The 12,866-nt window shown below is 57.5% G+C and overlaps 1 protein-coding gene across 1 annotated transcript; it reads right to left on the bottom strand.

The window, feature by feature from the left end:
• Positions 1–185: 185 nt before the first annotated feature.
• Positions 186–4,946, bottom strand: ACTB (actin beta). The gene is made up of 6 exons (XM_063171716.1): positions 4,862–4,946; positions 3,271–3,399; positions 2,749–2,988; positions 1,780–2,218; positions 1,303–1,484; positions 186–935 (listed from the first exon to the last, which is right to left on the bottom strand). The coding sequence occupies exons 2-6, from the start codon at positions 3,391–3,393 to the stop codon at positions 792–794; spliced, it is 1,128 nt and encodes a 375-aa protein (XP_063027786.1). The 5' UTR covers positions 3,394–3,399; positions 4,862–4,946; the 3' UTR covers positions 186–791.
• Positions 4,947–12,866: the final 7,920 nt, after the last annotated feature.

Below are 12,866 nucleotides of genomic sequence, written 5' to 3'. Positions count from 1 at the left end.
CCCACAGGTTTGGCAGGCTCAGTTCTACCCCTCCCGTATCACCCAGAGCCATCTGCCTCGTGCCCCAAAGCACCAGCACCCCCAGCCCGATAGCAGAGCTGTGCAGCCTGGCAGGGTGAGATCCCAGCAGGGAGCAACTGTCAAAAAATGGCGTGAGAAGAAAGAAAACAAACAACCAACACCAGTCAAGCCTCTATGGTGTGCACTTTTATTTCAACTGGTCTTAAGTCAGTGTACAGGTAGCCCCTCCCTCCCCCACATACTGGCACCACTTCTAGACCCTGTGGGGGGACTGTAAAGCCTTCATTCACATCTATCACTGGGGAACACAGGCTGCTTGCTTGACAAATCGAAGAGAAAAAGGATCAAGTGTATTTTGTGTTTAAGGCGGAAAGATACAAAAAGACACTTGTCGGGTTACATAATTTACAGACAAGCAATTATAACCTAACACCAGCTGTAACTGGTGGACTCCCTCCGAGCTGGGCTTTGCCTTCACAGAGGCGAGTAACTTCCTGTAACAATGCATTATAATATTTGGAATGACTATTAAAAAAACCAAAAAAAAATGTACAATCAAAGTCCTCAGATGCATTGTAGAACTTTGGGGGCGTTCGCTCCGACATGTTTCATTTTAAGACTGTTGCTGACACCTTCACCGTTCCAGTTTTTTAATCCTGAGTCAAGCGCCAAAAAAAAAACAAATAAAGCCATGCCAATCTCGTCTTGTTTTATGCGCATTTATGGGTTTCATTTCATCACAAGGGTGTGGGTGTTGGAAACAGTCCGGTTTAGAAGCATTTGCGGTGGACAATGGAGGGTCCGGATTCATCGTACTCCTGCTTGCTGATCCACATCTGCTGGAAGGTGGACAGGGAGGCCAGGATGGAGCCCCCGATCCAGACAGAGTATTTGCGCTCAGGTGGGGCAATGATCTGCAGGGAAGAGGAGGAACCAGTCAGACACAGCATCAAACTACGCTCACAGCCCACGCACAGCCCCGCAAGATGGAGCTGCCTAATTCCCCTATCTAACCTTGGCCAAGATACCATGGAGTCCAAACAGGATCAAGACACAACCTCTCACACACCCACCTCCCTCCTCTGCAGTCAGTCTTTACTCTAATCCCATTATTCACGCAGTTGGGTGGGTGCCACCCTGTTCAGCCCAAGGCCATTAAGGCACTACCAGACAGACATGGTTTGTGTATTTTGGAGCACAACTCCAGCATTCCACCCTCCACTAATGTTGCGTATTTCAGCCCAACAGTGGTGGTGAGATGTTCCCCCAACTCCATCCTACCTTGATTTTCATTGTGCTGGGTGCCAGGGCTGTGATCTCCTTCTGCATCCTGTCAGCAATGCCAGGGTACATTGTGGTACCACCAGACAGCACTGTGTTGGCATACAGGTCCTTACGGATATCCACATCACACTTCATGATGGAGTTGAAGGTAGTTTCATGGATACCACAGGACTCCATACCTGTGAGGAAACAGAAGTTGCAAGTCAACAAGGGCTCAGACAAAGTCAAGGAAGCTTAAGAGGATACTACAGGCAACCAACTACAGAGCCATGGCTGGGACAGACTCAACCTCAGGCTCTACTGACCCAAGTCCTTCAAACAGCTTTAAGCTGTGTGAGACTGACTGGTGGGCAGCACAAGCCTTGCTACAGATACAGAAATAAAACATGGTACATCACTGTCATGGTCACCAGGTCACCCTTCACAGAAGGCACATTGAGGGGCAACAGAGTGTCCTAGAAAAGCTTGACTTACCCAGGAAAGATGGCTGGAACAGGGCCTCGGGGCACCTGAACCTCTCATTGCCAATGGTGATGACCTGGCCATCAGGGAGTTCATAGCTCTTCTCCAGGGAAGAGCTAGAAGCAGCTGTGGCCATCTCCTGCTCGAAATCCAGGGCGACATAGCACAGCTTCTCCTTGATGTCACGCACGATTTCCCTCTCGGCCGTGGTGGTGAAGCTGTAGCCTCTCTCTGTCAGGATCTTCATGAGGTAGTCCGTCAGGTCACGGCCAGCCAGATCCAGACGGAGGATGGCATGGGGGAGGGCATAGCCTTCGTAGATGGGCACAGTGTGGGTAACACCATCACCAGAGTCCATCACGATACCAGTGGTGCGACCAGAGGCATACAGGGACAGCACAGCCTGGATGGCTACATACATGGCTGGGGTGTTGAAGGTCTCAAACATGATCTAGGGAGAGAAAAGGAGGGGTTGAGTCAACAGCAAAACACAGGGTTCTTCCTACACACCCACACCAAGTCCATGCAAATGGTCTTTACTTTTGCCCCTAGATAAGAGGCATCTCTACGCTTCCCCTTAAAGTCCATGCTTATCTCACCTGGTCTCCACCCACACCTGCCAGGTCAGAGCCTGGGCAGGGACACCACTGCTACAGACCCATCCACATATCACAGCAAGGAACAAACAAATGCCAAATAATCTACAGTACAGTCACTCGGGGGCTGTAAATGGATTAGTGTGCCTAGTCAGAAACAGCAGTTAGACAAGTTGCTAGTTCAGTCTCAGAGAAAGCCAGCTTAGAAGAGCAAACAAAACCTGTCAAGGTCCAGCAAAGAGGAGACTCAGGTCAGGAAAGGAAAACCCTGTAAAGATGGCAAAAAGGGAGAATAGTGGTGAAGGAGGAGAGAGGACAACATGGAAGAGGAGAGCTGGCCTGCAGCAATTATCTGCTGTAGCTCCAAGCCACAACTTCTACACACCTGTGTCATCTTCTCTCTGTTGGCTTTGGGGTTCAGGGGAGCCTCTGTGAGCAGCACAGGGTGCTCCTCAGGGGCTACTCTCAGCTCGTTGTAGAAAGTGTGATGCCAGATCTTCTCCATGTCATCCCAGTTGGTGACAATACCGTGTTCAATGGGGTACTTCAGGGTCAGGATACCTCTTTTGCTCTGGGCTTCATCACCAACGTAGCTGTCTTTCTGACCCATACCAACCATCACACCCTGCAGAACAAAGACCATGTGGTAAGTACAGCTGAAGAGTGGATAACTCCCTTCATTTAAAGCTGAGTCTCCAATTATTATCCCTCTGCTGTCACATATCAGGAAAGGCATCCAGTCAGCTGCTGTGACACACACACTGCACAAAGGCTCTGCAGGAGGCTGGATTCCCCACCAGCTGTGCTGCAGTGCACAGGCCTCTCAAGGTACAAAGCTAAATAAAAGTGCTTCTTGCCACCTAAACTCCTCTCTTTTGTTAGACAATAAGCACAACCAGCCACCTACCTGATGTCTGGGGCGACCCACGATGGATGGGAAGACAGCACGGGGGGCATCGTCCCCGGCGAAACCGGCCTTGCACATACCGGAACCATTGTCAACAACAAGCGCGGCAATATCGTCATCCATGGCTGGCTGCGGGAGGAGAGGAGAGAAGGAGACATGAGCATCCCCGCTGACAGGGCGAGCCCCGTCCCGCGGCGGCAGGCGGGCAGGGGAGGCGATGGCGGGAAGCGCAGGCGATGCCGCCAAGGCCTTCCCCACCCATTTCCTTCCTGCCGGCGCCGCTCCGCTTCGCCCGGTGCCCGCTAGAGGGGGCGACGCCTCCCAGATTTCGGCACTGCGCGGATTTGGGACAAAGGAAGTCCCTGCGCCCTCTCGCATTATTACCATAAAAGGCAATGGATGGAGCGCGCCGCGCCTCGCCCGCCACCGGCTGTCGGGGGAACGGCGGCGGCGGCCACTCCCCGGAGCGGGCGGGCGTGGCCGCCACACCCCAGCGCCCCGCCGCGTCCCGCCCAGCGGGGCTCGATGCCTCCGCACAGCCCCGCCGGTCACGCCCGGTGCCCCACCTTGAGCCGGCCGCCGGGGCTCAACACCTCCGCACGGCCCCGCCGGTCACGCCCGGTGTTCTCCTCAGAGCCCCGCCATGCGCCAGTCAGCGCGGCTTGGCGCGCCCACCCAGCCTAGGGGGTAACGCCCGGTGCCCGCCGTGTGCCAGGCACAGCCAGCGGGATTCGCCCCCTCTGCACTGCCCCCAAAGCCTCAGCCAGCCTCTACAACGACAAGCGCTGGCCACCACGCCCAGTTCACTAGTCAAGCGTGACCAGGGCTCTGCCCCATCGACTGGCGGCACCACGGGCGGGATTACAGCCAGCGTCTTACGCAACTGCCGCCCGCCCAGGCTCAGCGCCGGCGGCTCCGGTGTAATCCGGTGGCGGAGGGGCGGCAGCAGCTGCCGCACATGTGCCGCCCCGCACGGGCAGCCTGGGAAGTGTAGTCGGAGCGGGCAGCGCGCCTGCACCTGCGCTCCGGGCACACGGGGGGTCCCCCCTGCGCCCCCCAACCCCGCATTGTTCCCATCCAAAGCCTCGCCCCATGTAGGGGCGCCGCCCCCTCCCCGCAAGCAACAGCCACCACGATTATTCCTATGTGCGAGGCGGGGGCGCCGCGCCCCTCCTCACGGGGGACAACGCCCCCGGGCCCCGACCCCGGCACGGGCGTCTCCGCGGAACAGACAAAGCCCCGCGCCCGCCTTCCGCGCCGCCGCTCCCGGGACACAGCAGCCTCGCCGAGCCACCCGCTCCCCCCGTCCGCACCAGCAATCCTCTTACGGGGCGGATTAGCCCCACGGGTGGCAGGGGCGCGACCCCCCTCCGCAAACATCACCCCTGAAACCGGCCTTAAACCGCGAGCTGCGTCTCTATCCCTGACAACGCGGCAGCGCGCTACGGGGCCGCCACCCCGCCAGCGCACAAAGGGCGCGCCGTGTCCCAACAACCCCGATCACACCGAGATCCTTAACAACACCGGCTCGTTACTATTCCCGTTAATATTATTACTGCCCTATTCCCCGTTGTCGCGGTCCCGCTCTCACCTTTGGGGAGTTGGCGCGGTCGGAGCCGGGGCGGGCGCGAGGCGGCGGCGGGAGCGGGGCGCGCGCGCGGTGAGGGCAGGCAGAGCTCGCGGCGGCTCCCGCCCGCCGCCCGCGCGCGCTTTATATCGGGCCGCCGCCGCCGCCGCCTCGCCATAAAAGGAAACTTTCGGAGTGCGCCGCTCCGATTGGCCACGCCTGACCACGCCCCCTAGGCCTCGCCCCGCCCTGCCGCCCCGACAGGGGGGAAAATATTGGGGTGGGGGGGAAGCGAGCGGGGCCGAGGCGGGGGCGCGGCCCCCCGGTCCCTGCGCTGCTCCGGGGACCGGGCCCTGCCCGTGCCCGCCGCGCTCCGCGCTGTCCCCGTGCAGCCCCCCCACGCCAGCCCTCACACAAAGCCCCGCGGGTGGGGGTCCCGGCCCGCTCGCCCCCCCTGTCTGTGGGAGCCGGGCGGATGCAGCCCCCTGAGGGAAGGGGGTACGCGGGCGCGGTGCGGGGTCCCGGGGGTGCTGCTCGGCCCGCCCGTGGCGCTGCCCGGCGCGGGGCACGTGGAGCGCCCGTCACCTGCACCCCTGGGCCGGGCGGGCACCGGTGACCCCGGCCGGGAGCGGGAGCAGCGGGACGCGGGGCCAAGTTCACTGCTGATGTCAGCAAGCGGCGGCGACAGGCTCCTGCCGGCCGCCACCAGGCCCTCGGCCCTTGGACCCGCCCGGGCAACCGGGAACGCCGCCGGCGCCGCCGGGCACTGTTAAAGCCCGTGTGTCTACGGTGGCAGCGGGACCGGGGAGACGGGAACGCTCCGCTGGCTCAGGCATCGAGTCAAACAGGGGAGCCTGGTCCCTGCTCTCCATCCTGCCCCGTGCTGCCAGGGCACACCACGGGAGCAGTGGTTTGGTCAGATTTGAGCAATATTTGTTTCTATTCTCTGCTCCAAACCTTGCTGGAGTAGGAGACGTGGCTGCTCCAGCCCAGTCTGCCTTTCTGCGATTCCCTTCTTGCCTGTGACCATCCGACACTGGTCGGGAATAAAGGGGAGGGCAATGGCCGCAGAGCAGCAGGCAGCAGCAACCAGAGGGCTCTGCGTCTCCAGAGTGTTGTGCGAACACGGGCTGATTAATCAAGTTAATTAAGCAGTCCTGTAAGTAAAGTAGCAGCAGCCACTCGCAATCTGTTGCCGGCTGGAAGCACAGAGACTTGAGTGTGGGGACCTTGGATGTGTAATCTCAGCCGTTTGAAAACTGTAGTGACAGGTTAAAAAAAAAAAATCTCGGGGGAAAAAAAGGCTCAAAAATGGAGTACCCCTTGTCCAGCATCATAGAGGCAGGAGCCAGGCCTGCAGTCAAGGTCTTGCAGGCCACACCAGCAAGCTCTTTGTCATAAGGGAGCTGCAGAAATCACACTGAGGATGAGGCTCCCTCCCCACACTGCCCATATGGGTCTCACTGAAGGGGACCCAGGCATTATTCCCCCCCCTTCATTACTCCTGCTGTGGGATGAACAAAGGAGGAGAGCAGCAGGAGGAACCTGCAAAAGCTTGTTGAGATGGAGATTTGCAATTACCTGGGGGGATGGGAGGCAATGGGACACCAGGCAGGGATGGGAATACAAGAGAAACTCCCTTTGGATGGCATCCCCTTCCCCAAGGGGTGCCTTGTCCTGGTGAAGATCCCCAAAATTCAGCACCACAGCTGCACCCAGGTGGGTGCTTTGGAGGGGGTGGTACAGAGGGACAGGAGAGCTGTGGGATTTTCTGGGCCACCCCAGAGCCATGGCAGAGGTGGCCATGGTGTCCTGCCAGGCCACTTTGGGACCAGGCCATCCCCACCATGTGGAGATGGCCACAGTGATGGACGTGTCCTGCCAGGCCACTTTGGGATTGTGCCATCCCCTCCATGTGGAGATGGCCAGAGTGATAAAGAAGAGATAGCCCAGGAGAGTCCCCCCAGGAAGCCCTCAGTGGAAGGGGACCCAGCCTCGGGTTCCTGCAGGGCCAGGCTGGAGCAGAGCTGCCTTTGCCCGGTCATTCCTCTGTCGCCTCGATGTGGATCGTGCAAGATCTCTCTCTTGCAGATTCCCTGGCAGTAAAATGGGAGTCATGGCTGTTAATTACCTGCCTCACGGAGAATTAATTAATGTTTGCATTCCACTTTGAAAAGGCTGATTATTAATTAGAAGATTATACGTCAAATAAGGGGAGCCACAAGGCATGGGTAGAGCTGATGGCCCTTGCAGCTGGGAAGCGTGGTCCACCAATGTGCTGATAAAGCAGGAAAAGCCCAACACTGGGTTTGGGATGGAGAATATCAGGTCAGGGCCAGGTGGAGAGGCCACCAGGGTTTGTGGGGGTATTGGGCACATGGATGGGGCGTGCATGAGTTGTGGGGGATGCGGTGCTCTGCTGCATCTCTGTGAGCAGGCTGGGTGGAGCCAGCCTGGGGAGCCACGATGGGAGACAGCCCATTAGGCAGGGAGGGAACTGCCAGGCAATTACTCTTGATTATTGGACTGGATCAGAAGGCAATCAATCTGCCAGCATCCGGAGGGCAGCAGCACGGCCTCGTGTCTCCTGGCTTCAGGGGCAGCGAGGTCTGGCCTCGGTGGGATGGCAGGATGTGGCCTCCAGCACATGGCTGGGTGCCACCACTTCCTCCCAGGCTGAAGACACCTTGACAGCAAAGCCACCAGCCAGTCACCATATTCACCACCGTGTGAGGGGCCAGGCCACCTCCCTGCCCGTGGCTGGGGCTCTCTTCCCATCTCTTCTGGGATGTTGCAAGAGCTGAGAGGAAAGAAAGGGGAACCAAGCAAAAAGCTCCCTGGCTGTCATGTTACCTTGGGGCAGACATCACAAGCTCCCAAGTTCCCATGTTTTGCTTCATCTCTCCCTGCTTGTCCTTGGTGCCTGGCTCACACCGACTCTGGACAAAACTATCTGAGGGAGGATCCTCCTGCCCTTCACCAGCTGATATGGCTGGGCTTGCATTGCTGCACTTGTGGGACAACGTGTGAGCTCTGCTTTCCCTCTCTGCTCCCCTACTGCAACAGCCTTGTGCCCACGCAGGGATGGCACCTACCATGATTTTGGGGAGAGGAGGGTCAAAGAGGGAGAAATATTCCTGGGAATTTTTGGACTTGGAGTTTTAGCTTGGATTTCTGCACATTCCCTTCAGTGCCAGCTCTTCCATCTCTCACTCTGTCATGTGCTCAGACCTCCCTTCTCTCCCTCCTGCTGTTGTGACAATGAGAAGAGAGGTAGAAACTTCTGAAACCATCACAATCTCTTTGAATCACCCTCGCACTAAAATCATGGATGCTTTTTGAAGCACTGCCTTTCCCTTCCCTTCCCGCTCCCCAAGGGGAAGAAGGAAAGGTGCTGACCACATCCCCTGTTTCACAGGCACAGGGGCCATCTCAGCACCTTCCTCTTTCAATTTTCTCCTTGCAGCATCAGCTGTAACGGGAATTTGCAGGAGGTAAAATCTAAGCAGGAGCCCCAGGCCCTTCACTCCCTTTGGGGATGTTTGGGGGCCTCAGTGCAGTCCCCACCTCTCCCTTTATGGGAACATATTCAGCATTAAACCTGAAGCAAAACAGCCCCTGACATTTTCCTGGCTCGCTGCGTTGCATCCCTGATGCCAGCTCATCCCTGACAAGCTGCAGACTCGACTCTCCCCCTTTAAGCATCATTCTCCACTCCCATACACCCCTCCCCGAGGTTTCTGCTCCTTTGTATTGATCCTTGAGCTCTCTCTGATCTATCAGTCCCTTTCCAGAGAGACAGCCTTTCCCTTCACAGCCCTCCATGTGCAAGGGCGTTCTCCCCGATCTGCTGCATCCGCACAGAAGGGCTAACAATGCATCGAGCATCCCTCCCATTCACCAGGAATGAAAATCATCACATTGTATCATGCTGCAAAACTGTATCAATCCCCCATTTTCCGTTTTCAAGGCACAGACAAACAATCTGTGCCAGGGTTTGCCGAGGCTGCTGAAAGGGCCCAGCCCTGCCCAGGTAGCCAAGGTGCTGGCAGGGCACACGTGCCTGGTTTACAGCCTGCTGTCCCTGATAAGTGGACTTTGCTGGAGGGGTTGAAGATTTTTCTCCACCTGTTTCTCCAGCCTTGTCTCTCTGTGCCCCCATGCCTTCCCCAGCCCTTTCATTGCATATCCCTGAGCTGATCCTGTGCCAGCATTCCCAGATCCCGACCCTGGCCCCATGGTTCCCCAGCTCACACGGGCAGCAGGAGGCCAAGGTGTCATTCCCAGCCTCATGAGCAGCATCCATCAGCTGATGCCCAGGCTGGCACCCTGTGCCCAGCCCCATCCTGGTGCCCCACAGCCCTGCCACCCTCTCACCCTCCCTGGGCTGTGCTGGCCCGGCCAGAGCAGAGCAAAGCCCTCCCTTCCCCCACTGCTCAAACGTGCTGCCAGGGCTGTTTTGGTTGACCTTGATAGCAACAGCCTTTGAGGCCAGAGCGTGGAATTGTTTTCAGCCCAAGGTCATTCTGCAGCACGGAGCGATTACCCCGGCACAGCCAGAGCCTGGGGCCATGCCGGGCTCCCAGCTCAGCCCTGCCCTGGGCGTCTCTGGAGAGTGCACTTCTTCCCCAGAAACAGGACAGGTGTAAGCTAAATCCTGTGCTGGAGCTTCCCTGCAGAGACAGAGAATGGCGGAGCGGCCCTCCCCTCCAGCCAGCCTTGGCATCAGTTTCAGGGGATATTTCCTCCAGCTAAAAACAGAAGGGGAAGAGAAAAAGCTGATTCTCCCTGGGTTTTTTTCTGCCTGTCTCAGCTCTCTGGCCTCACTCACGCCACCCCCATGCTACTGAGTGACCCCTTGGCTCTGATGCACCTCCAAGGGGGTCTTTCCCCCAAGGATGCTCCCTGGGGTTCAGTTACCTGTCCTGGCAAAAGCCTCCTGCAGGTGTTACATGGCACTGTGCTGAGCCATACGGTGCATTTTCAACTGCTTCTTAATTACTTTGAGAATTGATTTTTCTTGGTCTCTGATGACAAAGGCAGGGGAGCAGCTGGATGGAGTTTTCTGCTCGTGCAGTACCTAGGAAATGAAACAGATCCTGGGCTACCCAAGCATGCCGGGAAATTCGCTTTGATCTTTGCCAGGCTAATGGCACTTTCCATCTAGGGGCTTTGAGCCTTTGACAGAGGTGACCTCTCCTACCTTGCAGAGTGGCAATAATGCTGCCTTTGTTTTCTGTCAGAGAAACAGAGGCAGGGAGAGCAGGGATGGCCATTGCCCTCAGCCAGGGTGATTCTCCTGCCCGTGCCAGGTGATGTAAGCACTCATAACTCTGCAGATAATTCTGGCTTGGGTTTGGGGCATGAACCCCCTTTTACTCCAGCAGCAAGTCAGGGGGGTCTGGCCCTGTGCTGGTGCTGCTGTGGGTGCACCCAAAGGTGGGGATCCCCCCATCCTCCAGTGACCCAGAGCTGCAGCAACTCCCGTCCCTGCAGGCACAGGGATGCTCAGGCAATGAATGGGCGAGGCAGGGTTTGCCCATTCCTAGAAGGAGGGATGCAGAGGAACCCAGGAACTGCTCTGGGCCCTGTCCCAGCCCCATCCCTGCCCGGGCTGGCCCCCGGCTCTGTTTGCACAGCCGGTGCCGAGCCGTGACGCAAGCGGGAGGAGTGGGACCTGCTCTAGTCAATGCCCCATCCACAACTCCGGGTTTAAATAAACCCTCAGGGGTGATTCAGCACTTACACAGCACTCAGCCCTTCCACAGAGCCACCAGAACCAGAGTTCAGTGACGTCCCTCTCCCCACACCTTGGGGAGCAGGTGCATGGGAGGAGAGCCAGGTGGGTTTTGTCTGGTGCCAGGCTTGTTTGTGGTCCACAGTGGGGTGATGCCACTCACATGGGCTGGCAATGGGGAAGGAGAGAGCACAGGCTTTCTTTCTGCAGGGTGGTGCTCCTCCCAGCCAGCCCCTCTGGTCCAGCTCACACTGAAATCCGCAGCAAACCTGGGAACAAGCCAGCAAGTTTGCAAATATATCATCCCTCTGATATCATCCTGAATCCACTCGCACACAGACTGGGCGTGGGAGGAAAGCACCACCACAAAGCCCAGATGCAGAGGCACCAAGCCCCCCTGTATTTCATTTCTCTCCCAGCCCGTTGCCCCCAAAGTTTCCATTCCTCACTCGAGACAGTATTTCCACATGTGCTTTGTTTGGCACATTTCACACATTCCTGCTGGCAGGTGATAAGATCTCAGGAGAAAGGCAAACCAGAGCCCTGGGTGCCAGGCACTGGCTGTCACTCCCCTGGCTCATTAAGGTACCCTGCTCCCTCACCTGCTCTGATCTGGGAGCTCACATCCATCCTCATTCCACCACAGGTGGGCTGTGGGGTGGAGGTCCACAAAGAGAAATCGTGGTGGGACTCAGGTGGCTGAGTGAGTGTCAGGTTCCCTGCTGCTCCTGAGGAGGAGTGCAGAGCTCTGCTCTCTCAGGTGCCTGTACCACCCTGGGATGCCCACTCTGCTGTCCCATGTGGGTGATGAGTGCCTGGGTAGGCACTGAGCCCCTCTGGAGCGACAGAGGTGTTATCAGCTCTGAGAATATTTGAAAAATGCACTTGAATGCCATTAGAACCTCGAGTACCTGCAGGTGGCACTTACTGGAGCAGTGGCACAGCCCTGGGGACTGCCTGGCCCAGGTGTCCCCAAGGCACCCTTTGCTGGAATGAGCAGGGTGGGGTATGAACACACCTCTCCCTCCTCCAGCCTTTAACAATAAATGGGGTTAAATCTTCCCCATTCCTGCTCCCTTCCCTTCCCCATGCCAGAGCCAGAGCAGTGTGGGGCTGCAGAGGTGGCTTCCAGAGCTCCTCCTCTGCTGGAGCACAGAGCAGCCAAGTGGGTACAGAGGCCACCAGGGCCTGGTGGAGCTCAGATGCACACAAAGAATGGCCAATCTTTAGAGTTTCTCAGCCCAAAGAAGAGGCAAGGCAGCATGCAGAAAAAACAGGGAGTGATTTTCCAATGGGGCTTTGCAAGAACCCTTTTGGTTCCCAGATCACTGCCCAAGGCTGCGAGAGAGCTGCACAGCACATATCATTCTCTGGGAACCCTTGCTCGTGTTTTGCAAGAGCTTGGAGCAGATGGGACAAGCAAGAGGAAGAAAACAAGCAGCCAGCTGTGGTGACAGGAATGAGGAAGCCCAGAGTGTGGGGCAGCTCCAGCCCCAGCACAGCCTGGGCTCAGTCCTGGCAGGGCAAAGGGTGTCCCAGCTCCACCCTGGCGCTGCTCAGCTCGGGTCCCTCACTCAGGGCTGGGTCTGTGGGACCAGCACCTTCTGCTTGGGCCCTGTCACCTCTGGGACCAGGAGAGGTTTTGTCCTGCCCACCCAAGAGCGGGCACAGATGAGCCCACACCCCTTCCCTTGGCTCTTCCCTCTGCCGTGGAGAACAGGGAAAGGAGACGTGGAACAAAGGGATGGGGAGATGGTGAGGGTTCTCCCTCCCGCCCAGAGGAGCCACATCTCTCTGGGCACACATTTACACATTTTAATGAGCAGAGAGTGGCCCAGGGACTGTCCCAGGCAGCTCTCGGCACAGCCCAGCCTGGGGAAATCAGCCTTAAATGGCAAAACCTGGCCCTGTCTGCGGTAACCAGCTGGAGCAAGAGGCAGAGAAACCGGAAACCAGAGAGCAGCTGAGGCCCTCTTCCCCTCCACGGCTTTGTAAACCTAAATTCACCAGGAATATACCTTAGAAATCATCTCCCTCCTCTGCCCTGTGCAAGGGGGTGCCCTCCTATGGGATGGGTGCCCCGGATCATCCTGCACCCTGCTCCTGAGGCAGCACAGGGAGAGAAAAGCTCTCTGTATTCCCTCTCCCTTGTGCATCAGCTCAAGGAACAATGAGGGACAGGAGCCCCCTCCCCAGGCTCCATTGTTACTTTTGTGGGTTAACTCCCAGCAGATTCCAGGGCACAAATTCCTTCCAAGAGAACTCTCTGTGCTCAGCAGTGTAAACATTGCT

This window comes from Melospiza melodia, chromosome 18, assembly GCF_035770615.1.
Source record: "Melospiza melodia melodia isolate bMelMel2 chromosome 18, bMelMel2.pri, whole genome shotgun sequence".
In the NCBI taxonomy this organism is placed as follows: domain Eukaryota; kingdom Metazoa; phylum Chordata; class Aves; order Passeriformes; family Passerellidae; genus Melospiza; species Melospiza melodia.
This window is presented reverse-complemented; position numbering and strand designations above follow the sequence as displayed.

Coding starts and splice junctions, on each gene's coding strand:
- ACTB (XM_063171716.1), bottom strand. CDS start 3,393: ATGGATGACGATATTGCCGCGCTTGTTGTTGACAATGGTTCCGGTATG. Junction 2,989..3,270: donor TGGGTCGCCCCAGACATCAG/GTAGGTGGCTGG, acceptor TTTGTTCTGCAG/GGTGTGATGGTTGGTATGGG. Junction 2,219..2,748: donor ACAGAGAGAAGATGACACAG/GTGTGTAGAAGT, acceptor TTCTCTCCCTAG/ATCATGTTTGAGACCTTCAA.